The 17,273-nt window shown below is 33.9% G+C and overlaps 1 protein-coding gene across 1 annotated transcript in view; it reads left to right on the top strand.

The window, feature by feature from the left end:
• Positions 1-14,956: 14,956 nt before the first annotated feature.
• LOC123236086 (olfactory receptor 4L1-like) overlaps positions 14,957-17,273 on the top strand; it is a 7,072-nt gene continuing 4,755 nt past the window's right edge. Inside the window, exon 1 of the mRNA XM_044662347.1 lies at positions 14,957-15,885. Coding sequence (XP_044518282.1) covers positions 14,957-15,885 — 929 coding nt within the window. The remainder of the gene's footprint in view (positions 15,886-17,273) is intronic.

Raw genomic sequence — 17,273 nt, 5'->3', positions numbered from 1 at the left:
TGCAGAGTGAAAGGAGTAGAACCAGGAGAACCATATACACAGAGACAGATACATTGTGCCACAACTGATTGTAATGGATTTCTCCACTAGCAGCAATGCAATGATCCAAAACATTTCTTAGGGACTTATGAAAAAGAATGCTATCCACATCCAGAGAAAGAACTGTGGGAATAGAAACACAGAAGAAAAACAACTGCTTGACCACGTGGGTTGATGGGGATATGATTGAGGATGCAGACTTTAAATGATCACCCTAATGCAAATATTAATAATATGGAAATAGGTCTTGATCACAATGACACATGTAAAACCCAGTGGAATTGGGCATTGGCTAGTGGAGGGGAGAGAAAGAATATGAATCATGTAACCATGGAAAGTTTTTCATAATTAATCAATAAAATAAAAATAAATTAAAAATATTTGTCATTTCTTATAAGCACAGTGGTATTTTATTATATTCATTTACAATAACTTTTTAGCTATTTGTAGTCAGTATTAAAGACTTTTGTTTCCATAAAAATACTACTATGAATATATTTGTTTAAATGGGACTTGCTCTTTTACCAATGAATTCTTTGGGATATGTGCCTGGTAACTGTAAAACTCTGTGTCAAAGTGTATGGGCATTAGATACACTTTTTAAAAATTAATTTTCATTAGTTATTTTTGTCATCTAACTTTTCTCTGATGTCCCTCCATTTACTGCCCAGAGAGCCATCCTCTATAATAAAAATCATTTTTGAAGACAAAAATAAATAAAAAAGGAAAAATCATCACAATTGATCAATACATTGAAAAACTGAAAACATGTGTAATGCCTGTATATTTCCCACCTCTATTAATGATGTGTTTGGAGTGTGCTTTCATATTCCTTCATCCAAATTATGCTTGATCTTAATAAATTTCCTATGTTAATTTTTCATTTGTGGATATTCTTTACGTTTACATCGTGATGGTCTATAACCACATATACTGGAGACCACTGCCACTTTCTAAGTCAAATTTTTGAAAACATAGAAGACCAGGGCTAAATTAGGAATACTATACCCCAATGTTAGTTTGAGGTCCCCTTTTATCTAATTCTAAGGCTGTGAATAAGAGTCTGCCCAACCACCTGTCAGACTTTCACCTAGCTACATAAATTTATCATCATATAAGGGCACATAATGCAGATTGCTATCTTATGGTAGTTTTGTTTTAGAATAGGGGAACCTCACTCAAAGTGCAATAAGAGATCCACCCACTTTAGTGGATTTAGTAGACAAAGACTCTATATGACTTTAATATGGTCAATTGATATAGACAATTTCATAAGTTCCTGAGGGGAAAGGTAAAAAAGAGAGGAAAAAAACCTAACTCTTTTCTAACATACTTAAGATGAACTATTTCAAACTGAGCAAGTATATTGCCTTAGGAATTCATTTCCTCATGGATTTTTTCCACTTGGAAGTGTCTACAAAATCCTTCTTTCTTCTAGTTTGGCCTTTGAGAACTCAGCAGAAGAGCAGCACTATAAGAATTAGTTTCAAACTTCAGTTGAGGTTCCTTAATTCATATAACACATAATATATATCTCATAAAACCCATAGATGAAAGTGGGTCATCTAAAATGAATTTGTTTCCATCAGTCTTCAGTACTTCTATCATATATATAGGTTCAATATAAAGAGAGGTTCAAATAGATAACATGCCTATCATTTTGGCAGAATTCACCATTCACTTTAATGACCAGAAAATAATTCTTTGCTTTGAGACTTAGGGGAAATCAATGGTGTTGTTTAATAAATTCCAGGGGGATTTAATTTTTGTTTTTCTTCATTGCTATACAAAGATGCCTTCTCTCTTTTTTTCTTCTTGAGAAAAAGTTCCTATATTCATCAACTCTCAACATGGTAATCTGTTTGTCCACTTTAGAGGTTGGTCCTTGAGTTTTTCATGGCGAGGTAGCATGATGGATGGCCAATATTAATATGATGTACTGTATTTCTATTATTCTAACCATAGAAAAATATGTTTCCATCGAAGTATAATAACTGAATGGAAAAGATAAACTCTTCCTTATGTAAAATGAGTGCGAAGACACAGTTTTCAACAAACTAACACTCAGGTAACTCTTCTCAGTCCTTCCAGAATTTGGAGTTCCATTCTGCCATTAATAAATGTTTTTCATTCATTGATACTGAGAGGCTTATGAGAGATGCTCATCTATAGAAAAATGGCTCAATAAATTATGGTATATGAATATAATGAAATTATTGTTACATAAAAATGATAAAGTAGATAGCTTTAGATTAAATTTGAATACTTCAATGAACTGGTGCAGAACAAAGTGGAAAGAAATAGAAGAATGGTTTGTACAATGACAAAAACATTGTAAAGAAAAACTACTTTAAGAGTCTTTAGAATTCTGTTCAATGCAATGATAAATCACACTGTGAAAGGACTAAAAATGAAGTGTAGTTGCTCTCCATTCTATTTCAAAAGAATTAATTGATGTAAAAGGCAAAATCAGATGTACATTTTGGGACATGATCAATATGGTAATTAGTTTTGCAAAAATATGCCTATTTATTCTCAGTATATTCTTTCCTTTTTATTATTATTAAGAAGGAGCAGTGTGAGGGAGAGAAAATCCTTTTGTATATATACATGTATACTTATAAATAATTTTAAAATGTGATCCTGGATAAGTCATTAACCTCTGTTTTACTCAGTTTCCTCAATGTAAGATAGAGATAATAGCACCTACTTCAATAGGTTGTGTTGAGGATCAAACAAGATAATATGCTTTTGGGTTTTTGTTTTTTTTTTTTACAAATATCATCTTGTTTGATCCCCAAGTAGTAGGAACTTTATAAATGCTTACTCTCTTCCTTTGTAAAGCTCTTAGCTTGTCTTGAGGATCAAACAAGATGATATTTGTACAAAAAAAAAACTCAGCAGAGTGCTTAGTGTATAGTAGGCAAGTAATAAGGTAATAAATGCTTATTTTCTTCATCCACTTTCTTTAAAGATGAAGAAGTTCCAAGTCTAAACTGGAATTTTTGGAGCATTTTATAATTAGGCTTCTGGGCAGGACATGGATGAAATGAGCTTTGGATTTTTTAAAGAAAAAGATACCAAAGCAAAAAGGAGAAGGCTAGGAAAATAGCTAATAAAATGTATATGATTTTTTAAGGTTTGCAAAACAGCAGAGAAATACCTCATTTTATCCTAACAAATGCTCTGGGACTAGGTTCTCTTTTTATACCTGCTGGGACCCCCCTCCCCACCCTCCAGAGGCATGAGGGCCTATCAAGTCAGTATAGTTGACACGGTCATGTATTGATCTTTGGAACCTGAAAATCAGGCCACAGGATGGATGGGAAACACAATCCAGCCCCTCTGTGTGACTCCCATCTGATCATCACCTTTTATTATTGAAATTATTATAATCTAGATTTTTAGGATAGCCTTAAGTCTTATAGAAATCCCCCAATTACTCTATAGTAAGCCAGCATTTAATGAGTTAATAGTTCTTTCCCTCAAGACAAGGATGCAGAATGGCAGGTCCAAGCAAATTCCACTCTCACTTTAGTACTTTCCCATGCCTAACTATACCGCACAGACTTAAGAGGCTCACTTTTGACATACATTTTGAAGTATGGGAAAGCTTTTGATAAAATAAGACTTGGATAAAGTAAGGCCTTGGTGGCCTTGGATACTGTCTGGACTAAGTATGTTATAGAAAAGTTGAAGATATGTTATGGAAAGGTAAGGGGGATACGTTATGGAAAGTTAAGGGGATATGATGATGTTGGAGTAAATGGGAGAATATATAGGAAGGTAAGGGATGAATGGGGAATATAGGAAGGGCTGCTCAAACAGGCTATTCACAGAGGCTAGAGACAGAGGGTACTAGAAGAAAATAAGCTGGGTCCCTCAGGCAGGGAGGCTATCTCTATAATACAAGAATTGATTCAGCCAGAAATTATATGGGTCTAGGATTTTTGTTGTTATTTTCTAAGGTCCCTTGAGGGAGGAGTCAAATGCTCCTCCCTGCCAGTGAAACTGAAGTCTACAGGAAGTCTTGGCTAGCTACTTCCTGCCCAAGATGAATGCCTAGGTTTGCCCTCAAGAAATAAAAGTAAAGTTATTCCTTCCCTCTTCAGCCTTTGCCCTAGTATTCAATACATTGATTCACCAAAGGCTCTTTGGTAGATATCAAAGGGAATTTATTAGTGCCAGGAGTAAGCTGAGGAAAAGAGATTTGAGGGTTTGTAACTGCTGCTAGGGAGAAAGCTGATGCTGGAGGAAGAGTCACAGAAGAGAGAGTCAGACTGAGAGAGGCCAGATCCCTCAGTCAGGGATAGTTTCACTGCCCTGAGGTAGTAATGATTTTCAGATCACTAGATAAGGAGGTGGCTTGATTTAGATTGTCCTTCCTTCCTATCGAAGCTAAAACCAAGATGTCTACACACCAAACCACCCTTCCTCCCAGGGTCCAATGGGGAAATCCAGGGAAATAACAGGACGTAAATGGAGAGGTCAGGGAGAGGTCCAGAGAAATTAGGCAAGGTCCAAAATGCCCCAAAGGCAAAAGGCCATTCAGTTGGTACTTCAGGAATATTTATAGCTTCAGGGACCAATGGTTTTTCTCTGAGCCCAGTCCCCTGGCTGGTTCAACATTCTAAACCTTTCCAACTGACAGGGTTGCTACAGTTGGTTTGCAAAAGCAAGAGCTTTTGCTGCAACCCTGCATTACAAGTATAATCTACATGAGAAAAAATTTGTGTGTTATATGCTAACTGTTATGTAAATCTTACAACCTTGAGTTCCTATACAGTTTTGATTTCAAATGTACTTTGTAGAAAAAAAAAACTGCTCATGAAGAAGAATATAAAATAAAGCATGGGGGCTGGTGGAACAGTCATGAGCTAACTTGTTAGACTGATGGTTGCCAGTTTCTGTTTCTTTCTTATTGACAAAGCCCTCAGAGCCATTCAAATTCCTGTTGATGCAGAGTAGGTTCTCCACATATACCCACCTTTACAGATAAATAAACTGAGGCAGGTAACATGACTTGCCCAAAGTTACCTGGATATGTCTGAGGCTGGATTTGAACTCGGGTCTTCATGACTTTATATCCAACACTTCATCTGCTGGGTTATCTTAAAGAATAAAAGATGTATCTGGGAAAAGAAAGAATAGGATTTTCTTTAGCTAGATTTGATTTATATACCAAATCATCTATTCTAACCACTAAGAACAAAAGTCAATAATTAATCAAGGAGAATAACAGTAATAGTCAAGTCTATTTCATTTTTTCCAGTTATAATTTATCTATTTATTTAGAATATGTTTCTGTGGTTACCCGATCTATGATTTTTCCCACTCTCTTCCCTCCCCTCTCCCAGAGCTGACTAGCAATTCTGCTGGATTATACATGTGTCATTGTTCAAAACCTCTTCACATATTATTCATATTTGCAAAAGAGTAATCTTTTAATCCCCAAACTCCATTGAACCATGTGAGTGATCATATGTTTTTCTTCTGCATTTCTACTTCCACAGTTCTTTCTCAGAGTGTGGATAATGTTCTTTCTCATAAGTTCCTCAGAATTGTCCTGGATCATTGTATTGCTACTAGTGGAAATGTCCATTACATTTGTGCCACAATGTTTCAATTTCTGTGTACAATTTTCTCCTGGTTCTGTTCCTTTCACCCTGAATCAATTCCTGGAGGTTGTTCCAGTTCACATGGAATTCCTCCAGTTCATCATTCCTTTCAGTACAATAGTATTTCATCACCATCAGACACCACAATTTGTTCAGACATTCCCCAGTCAATGGACACCCACTCATTTTCCAATGTTTTGCCACCATGAAGAGTGTGACTATAAATATTTTTGTACAAGTTTTTTCCCTTGTTATCTCTTTGTAGTACAAACCCAGCAGTGATATTGCTGGATCAAAGGGCACACAGTCTTTTAAAGCCCTTTGGGCATAATTCCAAATTGCCCTACAGAATGGTTGGAATAATCCATAACTCCACCACCAGTGTGTTAGTGTCCCAATTTTGCCACATCCCCTCCAACATTTATCACTTTCCTTTGTTGCCATATTGGCTAGTCTGATTGGTATAAGGTGGTACCTCAGAATTGGTTTAATTTGCATTTCTCTAAACAGGAGGGATTTAGGACACTTTTTCATGTGCTTATTGATAGTTTTGATTTCTTCATCTGAGAACTGCCTATTCATATCCCTTGACCATTTATGAATTGGTGAATGGCTTGATTTTTATAAATTTGATTTAGTTTCTTATATATTTGGGAAATTAAACCTTTGTCAGAGAATTTTGTTATAAAAATGTTTCCTCAGTTTGTTGCTTTCCTTTTAATTTTGGTTGCACTGGTTTTGTTTGTACAAAACCTTTCAAATTTAATATAATCAAAGTCATTTATTTTACATTTTGCACTGTTGTCTATCTCTTGATTAGTCTTAAATTCCTTCCTTTCTGTGTTATTGAAATTTTGAGATCTCTGAACTACATTTCCTATGATTACTGGCTTACATAATGATAAAGGTAGTTATATAATGATGTGGACTAGAGGTTAAAAATGAGTGGCTGGGCTTCCACTGTCTCTTTTCCGACTGAAACAGCATGGTGGTGGAAGTAATGGTGGGTCATTCAAACAGCCTAAGCTATCATAGCACGTGGCTCCATTTTTCTAATGACTACCAATAAATCTTTTAAAACCATAATTTTTAAAATTTATCCTTCTATATCCATTTTATTTCTAACAGTTTCCACAGCTCTGACAAGTATATTATTCTATGTTCACCTAATTTATTTATGATTTCATCCTTTATATTTAAGTCTTTTACCCATTTTGAATTTATCTCGGTATAGGGTATGAGATGTTGATCTAAACCTAATTTTCCCCATACTGTTTTCCAATTCTCCCAGCAGTTTTTGTCAAAGAGTGAGTTCTTGTCCCAAACGCTGGGGTCTTTGGGTTTATTGAACACTAGCTTACTGAAGTCATCTACCCCTAGTCTATTCCATTGATCCACCCTTCTGTCTCTTAGCCAGTAACATATTGTTTTGATGACCTCCGCTTTATAGTACAGTTTAAGATCTGGTACTGCTAGGCCCCTCATCTTTCACATTTTTTCCCATCACTTCCCTTGATATTCTTGATCTTTTGCTTTTCCAGATAAACTTTGTTTTAATTTTTTCAAATTCTATAAAAAGGTTTTTTTTGGTAGCTTGATAGCTATGGCACTGAATAAGTAGAATGATTTGGGTAGAATTGTCATTTTTATTATATTAGCTCATCTTACCCAGGAGTCTTTAATGTTTTGAATATTGATATGGTCAATTATGTGGATCTGGGAGGAGCAAGATACAGAGCAGCAATGTTGCTGATGGTGAGTAGGAAGTTCATCTGTTTGTCAGTTGCTGCATCTCAATATGTTTTTCTCCCTTTCACATGATCTTCATTTTAGCAGACTTATTAATTTCTCCCTCTAACCTCTCTCTAGCCTTCTCTTATAGGTGTTTCATACTAAGTGTCAGGTTAGCTTTTCCCCATCGCAGTCTGAGCAAAAAAGTAGAATTTAAAGTTTATTTGATATTATTCATATCACATTTTCTTCTTCCTTGTCATCAGTACACTTGAAACCAGTCATTTCTGAAATATATATTCTTTGATCAAAAATCTAAATTTAAGCCCCCCAAACAGAAATTAACTAAGTAATTGAACTAAATGTGAATTAATTAAATTTTTCTCTTTGACTTAAATATTAAGAGTATCTGTTTCTGCCCCCTTCTACTCTTCTTTTAGATTTTGGTAACATCACAAATGTAGATTACTCAATCAATGAATCAACAAGCACTCATTTAGGGTCAACTGCACAGAGAATCCAAAGAGATACAGTCAGCCAGAAAAATGTGGTCAATAGCATCAAATTCAGTTACCAGTTCAAGAAAGTTTGACTGAGAAAAGATATTCAGATTTGGCAACTGACAAATTATTGGTAACATGAAAAAGAATGGTTTCATTTGAGTTATAAAGTCAGAAGGCAAAGGTTTGAGGTTAAGTGAGAGCAACTGGAAACAGTAGACTGACAATTTTTTTAAGGAATCTAAACTGAGAAAGAAAAAAGAGACAAAGGAGATGGTAAAAATCTAATGGAGGGTTTTTCTTTTTCTTTTGGAAGGAAATGGGCATGTTTGAAGACATTAGAGAAGGAAATTGTTGATAGGTAGAGGTTGAAGATTTGCGAGAGAGAGGACTAAAGATGTAATTAGTTGGAGAGGATGGTAAAAAATGAGATCAAATAATTGACTGGCAGAGAGAAGGGTTACCACATTGTTAGAGAATCAAGGGTGTAAGAGTTAAATTAATGTATAGTACTTCAAGTATTATTTTTATAAAGTTTATTATCTTACAAAATAGAACAACGTGATTAAGTTTTTCTACTTTCTCAAAGTACTCACTCCACCAAAGCCTGAAAGGAAGGGAAAAGAGGGCTAGACACGGAACTCCACGCAATTTATATCCTGTCTACATCAGTGTGTCACAACAGGAAGTGAGTGGGGTTTTGGGGATCATAGTTTTTCCTGGGGATTGTAGTTTTGCTTGGAATCATAGTTTTTAGGGTAACAGATTGAGTGGGAAATAATGTAAAGGGTTTCTGAGATGAGGAAAATTGGAAAAGAGGTAACACATTGAATAGTTTTGGTTTTTTCATTAGGATGAGCAGCAAGATTCTCAGCTGAGAGATGTGGAGGGAGAGGAGAAGTGAGACTTAAATTTGGCCTCAGGTAAGGAGAAATAAAAAAGAATGCCTTTCAGTTTGGAAAGCATGCATTTGTAATGTACCCAAATCTTGTCAATTCTATCTCCATCACATCTCTGATATAGGTTCATTTCACTCCATTCATATAGACACAAATCTAGTTTGGCTGTCATTACCTCTTGCCTAGACTACTGAAATGAGCTTCTAACTGTTAGCATTGCTTAAGTCTCTCCCTGTGCTAATGAAATCAGCTGTAAAAGTGTGTGTTTTTTTTTTAGAATGTTCTGATGGTCCCATCACCCCCAACCCCTTCTCAGGGAACTCCATTATGACTTGATTTCTGCTTTTGTAACTTCAAGAAATACTACTTTCTTTAACTTGCATGCTATGTATTCAATACTAACTAATAATAGCTGAAATCTGGATTTAGGAGGCTAGGCAGGGGAGATTTAATTCTTTAATTTATTAGGGTTTTTCTGTCTCATTTGGTTCCTCAGCACAGTTGAGCTTTATACCAATTTTAGGCTCTTGTTTCTTCCTCTAAGTTCAGTAATGAAATCAATGCTACCATTGTTTGTGGAAAGGGCAGGTCAACAGGCTTCCCTACTTATTAATTCTTTAGTCCTCTATCTCCCCAGACAGTCCATTTCCTGTCTATTACTCCCATATGTTCCTATTTGAATGTGAGCTCTTTGAAGACAGAATTTATCATACTTTTTAATCTGTATTCCTAGAGCTTAACATTGCACCTAGTCCATAATAAAGGCCTGATAAATTAATTTCATTCATTAATTCATGTTGCAAAACATTCAGTTTAAACACTAAAACTTTTAAAGTACTTCATCTATCTTTTACTTCTTTTTTTTTAAATTTTTCTTCCCTCCTTATACATGCTATGTGGAAGAATCTTTTTCAGAAAAGTAAGAGTAAGTCAGGTTGTGAAGAACTTTATAAAACAAACAGTATTTCAAATTTGATCTTAGAAACAATAGAGAACCATTGGAATTAATTGAATGGGAACTTGCACCTTAAAAAACTCAATATGACAACAAAGTGGATGAGAGATAGAAGTTTGAATAGTTGAAGAAGGAAGATCAACCATCTGACTAATGCAATAGTATAGGTAATGAAAGAATTCTACAGGAGAGTAAATCTTTCTAAAGCAAGTCAAAATGATTAAGATACCTGTCTTTTTGGTACAATTCATCATCTACTTTAATGACTGGACAATTCTTTGATTGAAGTCTAGGGAAAAAAAAACACATCACATTTCTTTAATAATTCCCAGTGGGATTTACTCTCTAGTCTCCTAGGCTCATTATCCATAGATATTTCCTGTCTTTTTTTTTTGCCTGAGAATAACTTCATTTATGTATATATGTCTTTATCACTGGGGCCACAAAAAAATCTAGATGCCAAGAATCTCAGTATGTCTTTGTCATACTGAAGAAGCTGCTTCTAACGGCTTTATTCAAACTCTGGTAAGTTGAATGGCAAAAACAGAAATCCTGAGAATTCTATATTTTTGCCACAGGATACATTGATTTATACACATATTTAATAATTTTATGAAAAATATGGAACCTTGTCAATAGGAAAAAACACAAGGACATAGTTATGCTCAACTATTTTCTGAAAGACAATTCTTGATCCTAAAAGAATTAAATATTCCACTCTATCATTCATAGATCTTTGTTACTCATCTCCTTGATTAAATCTGAGAGTTTCTTATTATGAATAGAAAACTTTAGACTATGTATACATTTTATTAGGACATAGGAAATGAAAAGGAAAACATGGTTAGAAACACTCCTCAGGGTAAGTCAGGTTGGTGGTGCAGTGAATGGACTGTTAGACATAGAGTTAAATGCTGCCTAAGAGAATTACCAGCTATGTGACCCTTGACCAGTTATTTAATTAATCTTTTCATATTTCAGTTTACTAATCTTTTTAATGAGAATGTTGGACTTTATGCCTTCCAAGATCCCTTATATCTTTCAATTAATGATCTTATGCAGATCTCACAATTGAAGGGTAAAGAGAAGAGAATCCAGAATGTATCTACAAAGAAAGAATAGGATTTTCTCTGACTTTCATACCACATATTCAGTGCTAACTAATAAAATATGAGGTCTTGAATTGGGAAGATGGCCAGGAATTTTTATGGCTCCTTATTTTATAAGGACTTTATTGCCTCACTTTGTTCAGTTCCATTCAAAATATATTTGTTTAATGAGCGGCTGAGGAACTTCATCTTTTTTTTTTTTTAAAGAAATGTTTTACTTTATACATCAATGACCTTAAAGCATACTATAATTATAGAATTTAATAAATATTGGAAGTCATTATCCAAATGATAGAGCCATTTTGTTTCTATTCGCTTCTATAATTATAAGTAGTACTTTCATAACTTACAAAAGAATGGCCAATTCAATGTAGCTTTAACCTTGAAATATACTCTTAACATCTCTGTAATCTAATATTTTACAAATTACAACAAACTTCTTATTTGTAAATTAAGTCTGGTTCTTCTTCTTCTCAAGCCATAAAGCCAACTCCCTTCTTTGAATTACTATCCTGCTCATGGAGCACTATTCAATGCTTCATTGTTTTCTAATTATAATCATATACTAGAGTATTATTTCCTCAACTAGATCAAATTATTCTGGAGATCAGGGACCCTTATTATGTTTTATTTCTTTATATTCCCATAGTACCTAGTATTATTCTTTGTTTAGCCATATGAAGAAGTTAAACAAATACTCTATAAATTGATTTATTGATTGGTTAACTTCTTTCTTCTAGATTTGGCTGAAGACTAGAGATTGTGTGATACAATGGCCTGGAAATTAAGATAGCATAAGTTCAAATTCTGCTTCTGGTATGAATTAGCTTTGTGCAAGTTGTTTAACCTCTCAGTGCCACCAGCAACTTCTCTGAAGCTGTCATTTACAGACTACTTGATGACTGGCAAAGAGAGAGTTGCAAAATAGAAGGACCCTATACTAATAAAATCATAGATAAAAAGCAAATATAATTTTTGAAGCTGAGTCTCACCAGTGCCAAACAAAACAATGAATTCTGTCAGTTCAAAGAGGAATAAAAAGATTTAAAACATTGCACTTCCAGTAGAAGGTCTTACTTTCCCCACATGTCCCTTCCTAATGGTTCCACCTCTCCACCCACCAAAAAAAAATACCCCCCCCCAAATACAAAAAACCCTAGTCCATAGGCAGGCGACTAGCATATATTATGTCTTTTTTAAATGACTTTTTAAATACTTGCTTTAGTGTTAACTAAGCATTTTCTATGGTAAATTTTGTGCAAATGATGGTTTTACAATCTCAAGTCAGTGTTAAGCCAAAGTCATACTTGAATTATGTACAGATTTTATGAGTTGCAACAAATGCTTTGTATTAACACAATTATTTTTAGTATCATTATTTTGTTATGATCTCTCTTTACTGGACCAGACCAAGTCTGAAGGTATAGGAAATTCCTGATAAAAAAAATCTTTCTAACAATACAAATGGACACCAACTCCATGAAGTATAATTTGAAGTTCACATGAGGCATTGAGAGGTTAAATGACATATGAAGTCAAATATTTAATATATATCAGAGACAAACGTTGAACCCACACTATCAGGTCTTTGAGTTTGGCTTTTTATTCTCTATAGAATATTTCATCTTATTTTCTTAATATTATTAGTACAATTGTATGTGATTAATCAAATCTATTTTCTTAGGTTTCATTAAAATATATTAAGAAATAATCTTTTAATAAGTGGTTAATGATAGTAACAATATTTTCAGTAATAATTCCTTACAGAGCAAAGTTTACATCATGCTTTCATATATGTGTTTCCACTAGGAATCCTGGGCACATATAAAGTGATAAATTTGAGGTCAGGAAGACCCAAATTTAAGTTTATTGAACATGGGCAGGTTATTTAACCTCTTTTGTTTCATTTTCCTCATCTGTATGATTAGGATAATAACAGCACCTACCTCATAGGATTGTTGAGAAAATGAGAAAATCACATTAGGTAATAATATGTGTAAAGTGATTTGAAAACCTTAAAATGTTCATTGATATTATTATTGGGAATAGTAATAGCAGTCATCATTAAAATAGTAGTACTAATGGTAGTAGTAGCAGCAGTAGTAGTGGCTGGAGCAGTAGTAGCAGTAGTAGAAATAATAGTATTTGACTTCTGTGGCCAGAGATTTGTGGGAATGTCCTTAGAAATAATTATATCATTTAATATTGGACTTCACTAACACACAATATCAGTTCAAAAAATTAATCATTTTCTTCCCTTATTCATGTAGAAAGAGATATAAAGAAAATTTTAAAAGTGATTGTAATAGTGATGACTGCCCTGAAAATTAAGTAATGATTTATTATCTTTAATTTTCCTCTGTTTGTGGTTTTAAAAATGCCTTTTATCACTTGGAAATTTCTTTTTGATTTTTATGCTCAATTAAAAAATTTCTATAGAATTTATCACTCATTAAAAATGTTTTAATTGATATGTTATTCTTAAAATCACCACAGTTTTTACCAAATCTCTTCTCCTTCTCAGATAGATATCCCATATAACAAATAGTACTTTTAGAGACAAAAAAAGAAAGAGAAAATAAATCTGTATAATCTATCAGTCAAAATTCTTTTTCAGAAAAGTCTGAAAATATATACAATGTACAAAGGTTTCTATCACTAACTTTGAGTGAAATGAATTTTAAATATATTGTGCATTTTAAGGCAGCAATAAAATATAATTCCCTTGAGAGGGAGCAGAGGATTGGAAAATAGTGAAAAATTATTGATTGGCTTATTCTTGTCAAGTTCTGGCTTATATTCTTTATGGCAGGGAAGGTTCATGACATGTTAATATTTTTGCAGTGTATTGTAGTGAAACTCAGTATTTAGAAGAATTCTCAGTTATGTGTTGGACTGTTTGGTAAGCACTCTTATTTTTTCTAATTTGTTTTCTCAAATTCTGTTGTATTTGGAAGATATTAATGGGAACTACCTAAACTGCCTTATCTGCAAAATGAGATGTTTGGGTTGGATGACCTCTAAATTTCCTTCCAGATGTAAATCTTTAATCCCTCAAATGAAATGCATTTTTATTAAAAATATATAATTATTATTCTCATGAAAATAATGAGAGAGGAAGCAGCTACCAATTGAGGAAAGGATGACCAAATTTTACAATATGAATAAAATGGAATATTATTGTCCTCACAGAAATAATAAAAAGAATAGTTTCAGAGAAACATGGGGTTACATTTATATGATTATAACATTATAAAGACAAATCATTTTTAAATACTTAAGGACTTTATATTTAGGCAGGCAGGTATGACCTAAAGAAACCCAAATATTAAAGTACAATAATAATAATAATAATAACAACAATAATAAAGACAACAGGAAAGCAGATGAGTATCAAGATTTGAACAAGAACTGAAAGTGAAGGATAGCAAAGTCCTGCATAAGTGTCCAAGCAATAGAAGATTAAATTAGTCAGGCACACAATTGACAAAGCTAGATAGTAGAGAACAAGAACCTCCAAATATAGTCTGTGTAGCAATCACAAAAACACCATCATAATGAAGCAAATTTCTGTGCCAGATAAGGAAACTCTTATAGTTTCCGTGTTTAGAAGAAACCAGTTCCAGGTGGTCCAAAAGTCAAAGCAAATAAGTGATTGCAGGTGGCTAGAATGGGAGCACTACAAAGATGATAATTCTGACAAAGTATATTAAAATTCTACTTGAAAATTATCTATTATTAATATAACTATCTGAAGGGCTATGGTCATTTATCTTAGTTTGAAACTGAAGGTCTTCATCCTTTCTATGTTAAGTCTAGTATGCTTATTATCTGCATCCTATTCCTAAATTAATCATTCTAACTGATTTCATCAGTTAGTTGCAGTTTTTAACCAATTGGCCAGTTAATAACTAGTAGAAAAAAGCTTTCTAGTGACCCACATGTAATTTAGTGTCTAACTATTTTAGTGTTCAGACTGAAGTGTAATGTGAATATACATTTTTTCTACTTACACATGTCCATATCACTACTATGATTAAGTCAAACTGACTACATTTTGTTTGTTTTCTCTTCAGAAAAATTTTGAGAATTTGGAGCCAAATAGATGGATCTGAAGAATGACTCTGTGATATCTGAATTTATCTTGTTAGGACTTACCAGTTCATGGAGTCTTGAGATTTTATTTTTTGCAATCTTCTTCCTGGCTTATGCATTAATCATGTCCGGAAACATTCTTATTATAATTATTGTGATCTTTGACTCCCATTTGCACTCCACCCCCATGTACTTCCTCTTGGCCAACCTCTCCTTTCTTGACATGACTATTTCTACTATTACTGTCCCTAAGATGATCAGAGATTGCCTCAGTGAATACAAAACCATCTCCAAATGGGGCTGCATGGCCCAGATGTTTTTTCTCCATTTCTTGGGGGGTAGTGAGATGACTCTCCTAATATTCATGGCAGTCGATCGATATGTTGCAATATGTAAACCCCTCCACTACACAGCTATCATGAACTATCGAACACTGGTAGCCTTTGTGCTGCTTTCCTGGGTTGTGGGTTTTGTGCACACAATGAGCCAAATGGCTTTTACTGTGAACCTGCCCTTCTGTGGCCCCAATGTGGTTGACAACATTTTTTGTGATCTTCCTCTGGTGATCAAGCTTGCCTGTGCTGACACCTATGTCCTGGACCTGTTGGTTATTGCTGATAGTGGGCTACTCTCACTGATTTGTTTCATCCTCTTGCTTGTCTCCTACACCGTCATCTTGGTCACTGTCCACCGTCGCTCCTCTGGTGGGCTCACCAAGGCTATGTCTACTTTGTCTGCTCACATCACAGTGGTAACCCTCTTTTTTGGGCCATGCATTTTCATCTATGCTTCCCCGTTCAGTAGCTTTTCAGTGGACAAATTTCTCTCAGTGTTTTACTCAGTGATCACTCCTCTCTTGAACCCAATCATCTACACCTTGAGAAATCAAGACATGAAGGCAGCCATAATCAGACTGAGGAGCCGACACATCGGCTCCAGGCAGACTTTGTAGATGAGTTATATAATGATGATGATGATTAAAGCACAATCAAGATAATTTCCATCTCAGAATAACCAAATGCTCTTTACTTTTATTTACAAATATGTTAACTTTTACTAATAAAAATAATGTAAAAATATAATATGGCTATCACTAATATGTGAAGGATTTTGGTAGTTCTTTGGTAGAGTGTATATCTATATCTTTGTCTTTCTTCAAGGAAAAGGACTAAACTGCTACAAATTAATTTAATTTCTAACTTTTTCAACTGAAACAAGAAATATTTAGATAGTAAAAATTATATGTGGACCAGTTGATTCCTAAAAACCCTTCCTTCCCTAAATGCTTTGATCCCTTGATCTTTTGTCATATCATGAAGTTCTGACAGATTATAATCTGATCAATCCTGTCTCAGCTACTTAATGGCTCTGTGATTCTGGGTAAATAATTCAACCTCCGTGAGCTTCAGTTTCCTTAAATATTAAATAAGGAGAATAAGAACTAATAATAGCTTTTCTCTCATAGGGTCATTGTAAGGATCAATTGAAATCATATAAGTAAAGAATCTTGGAAACCTTAAAGGAGGTCCATCATCATCAACAGAAATGGAATTAGTAATAGAACTATTTGGAGAATCTAAGTCCAAATTTAGAATAACTGCTCTAAATAGTACAAGTATATTCAGGGAGACAAAGGAGGGTGCAAGAGATGCTACGTATCTACATAGAGAGTAGTGTCCATCAACATATAATAATAATAATAATAATAATAATGGCTTTTACACAGTTTTATAAGATTTGAAAAGTGTTTTACAAAAACTGTCTCACTTGATCCTCAACAATAACTCCAGGAGTTTGGTAATATTATTCATCTTATTTAATGATGAAGAAATTGAGATAAGAGAGGTTGATACTTGGTCACACAGCTAGTAAATGTCTAAGTCTAGAGATGAAAGCAGATCTTCCTTTCTTTATGTCCCATACTCTTATCTATTGCTCTACCTTTATGAGAGAAAGAAGCTTAGGGCCTAGTGGAATTAATCACAAACAAATGGTGTGGCCAAAACTCTAAATGGTTAATACTATGATGTGGCCACAATCTAATATTTCAAGGCATATTGTGTCATCAAGAAATATGCACACACATATACTCATGTGATTCATACTTTTCTGAATGAAACAGAAATATTTAAAATCATCATTGGCCTATATTGCTGAGGTCAGAGTTGAGTTATATTTTGTCATAGCAATAATAAAAGGGACAATTAAAATACAATTTTAATATACCATTTATTTAACTTATTATGATTTATTTATTTTAAAGAAAAATAATGGTAAGATCGTAATTAATGTCTTTGTATATCAGATTCATGGTTAATTCTTTTTTT

The sequence above is a fragment of the Gracilinanus agilis genome, chromosome 2 (assembly GCF_016433145.1).
Source record: "Gracilinanus agilis isolate LMUSP501 chromosome 2, AgileGrace, whole genome shotgun sequence".
In the NCBI taxonomy this organism is placed as follows: Eukaryota; Metazoa; Chordata; class Mammalia; order Didelphimorphia; family Didelphidae; genus Gracilinanus; species Gracilinanus agilis.
The sequence above is the reverse complement of the archived record's forward strand: the minus strand, read 5'-3'. Positions and strand labels throughout refer to the sequence as shown.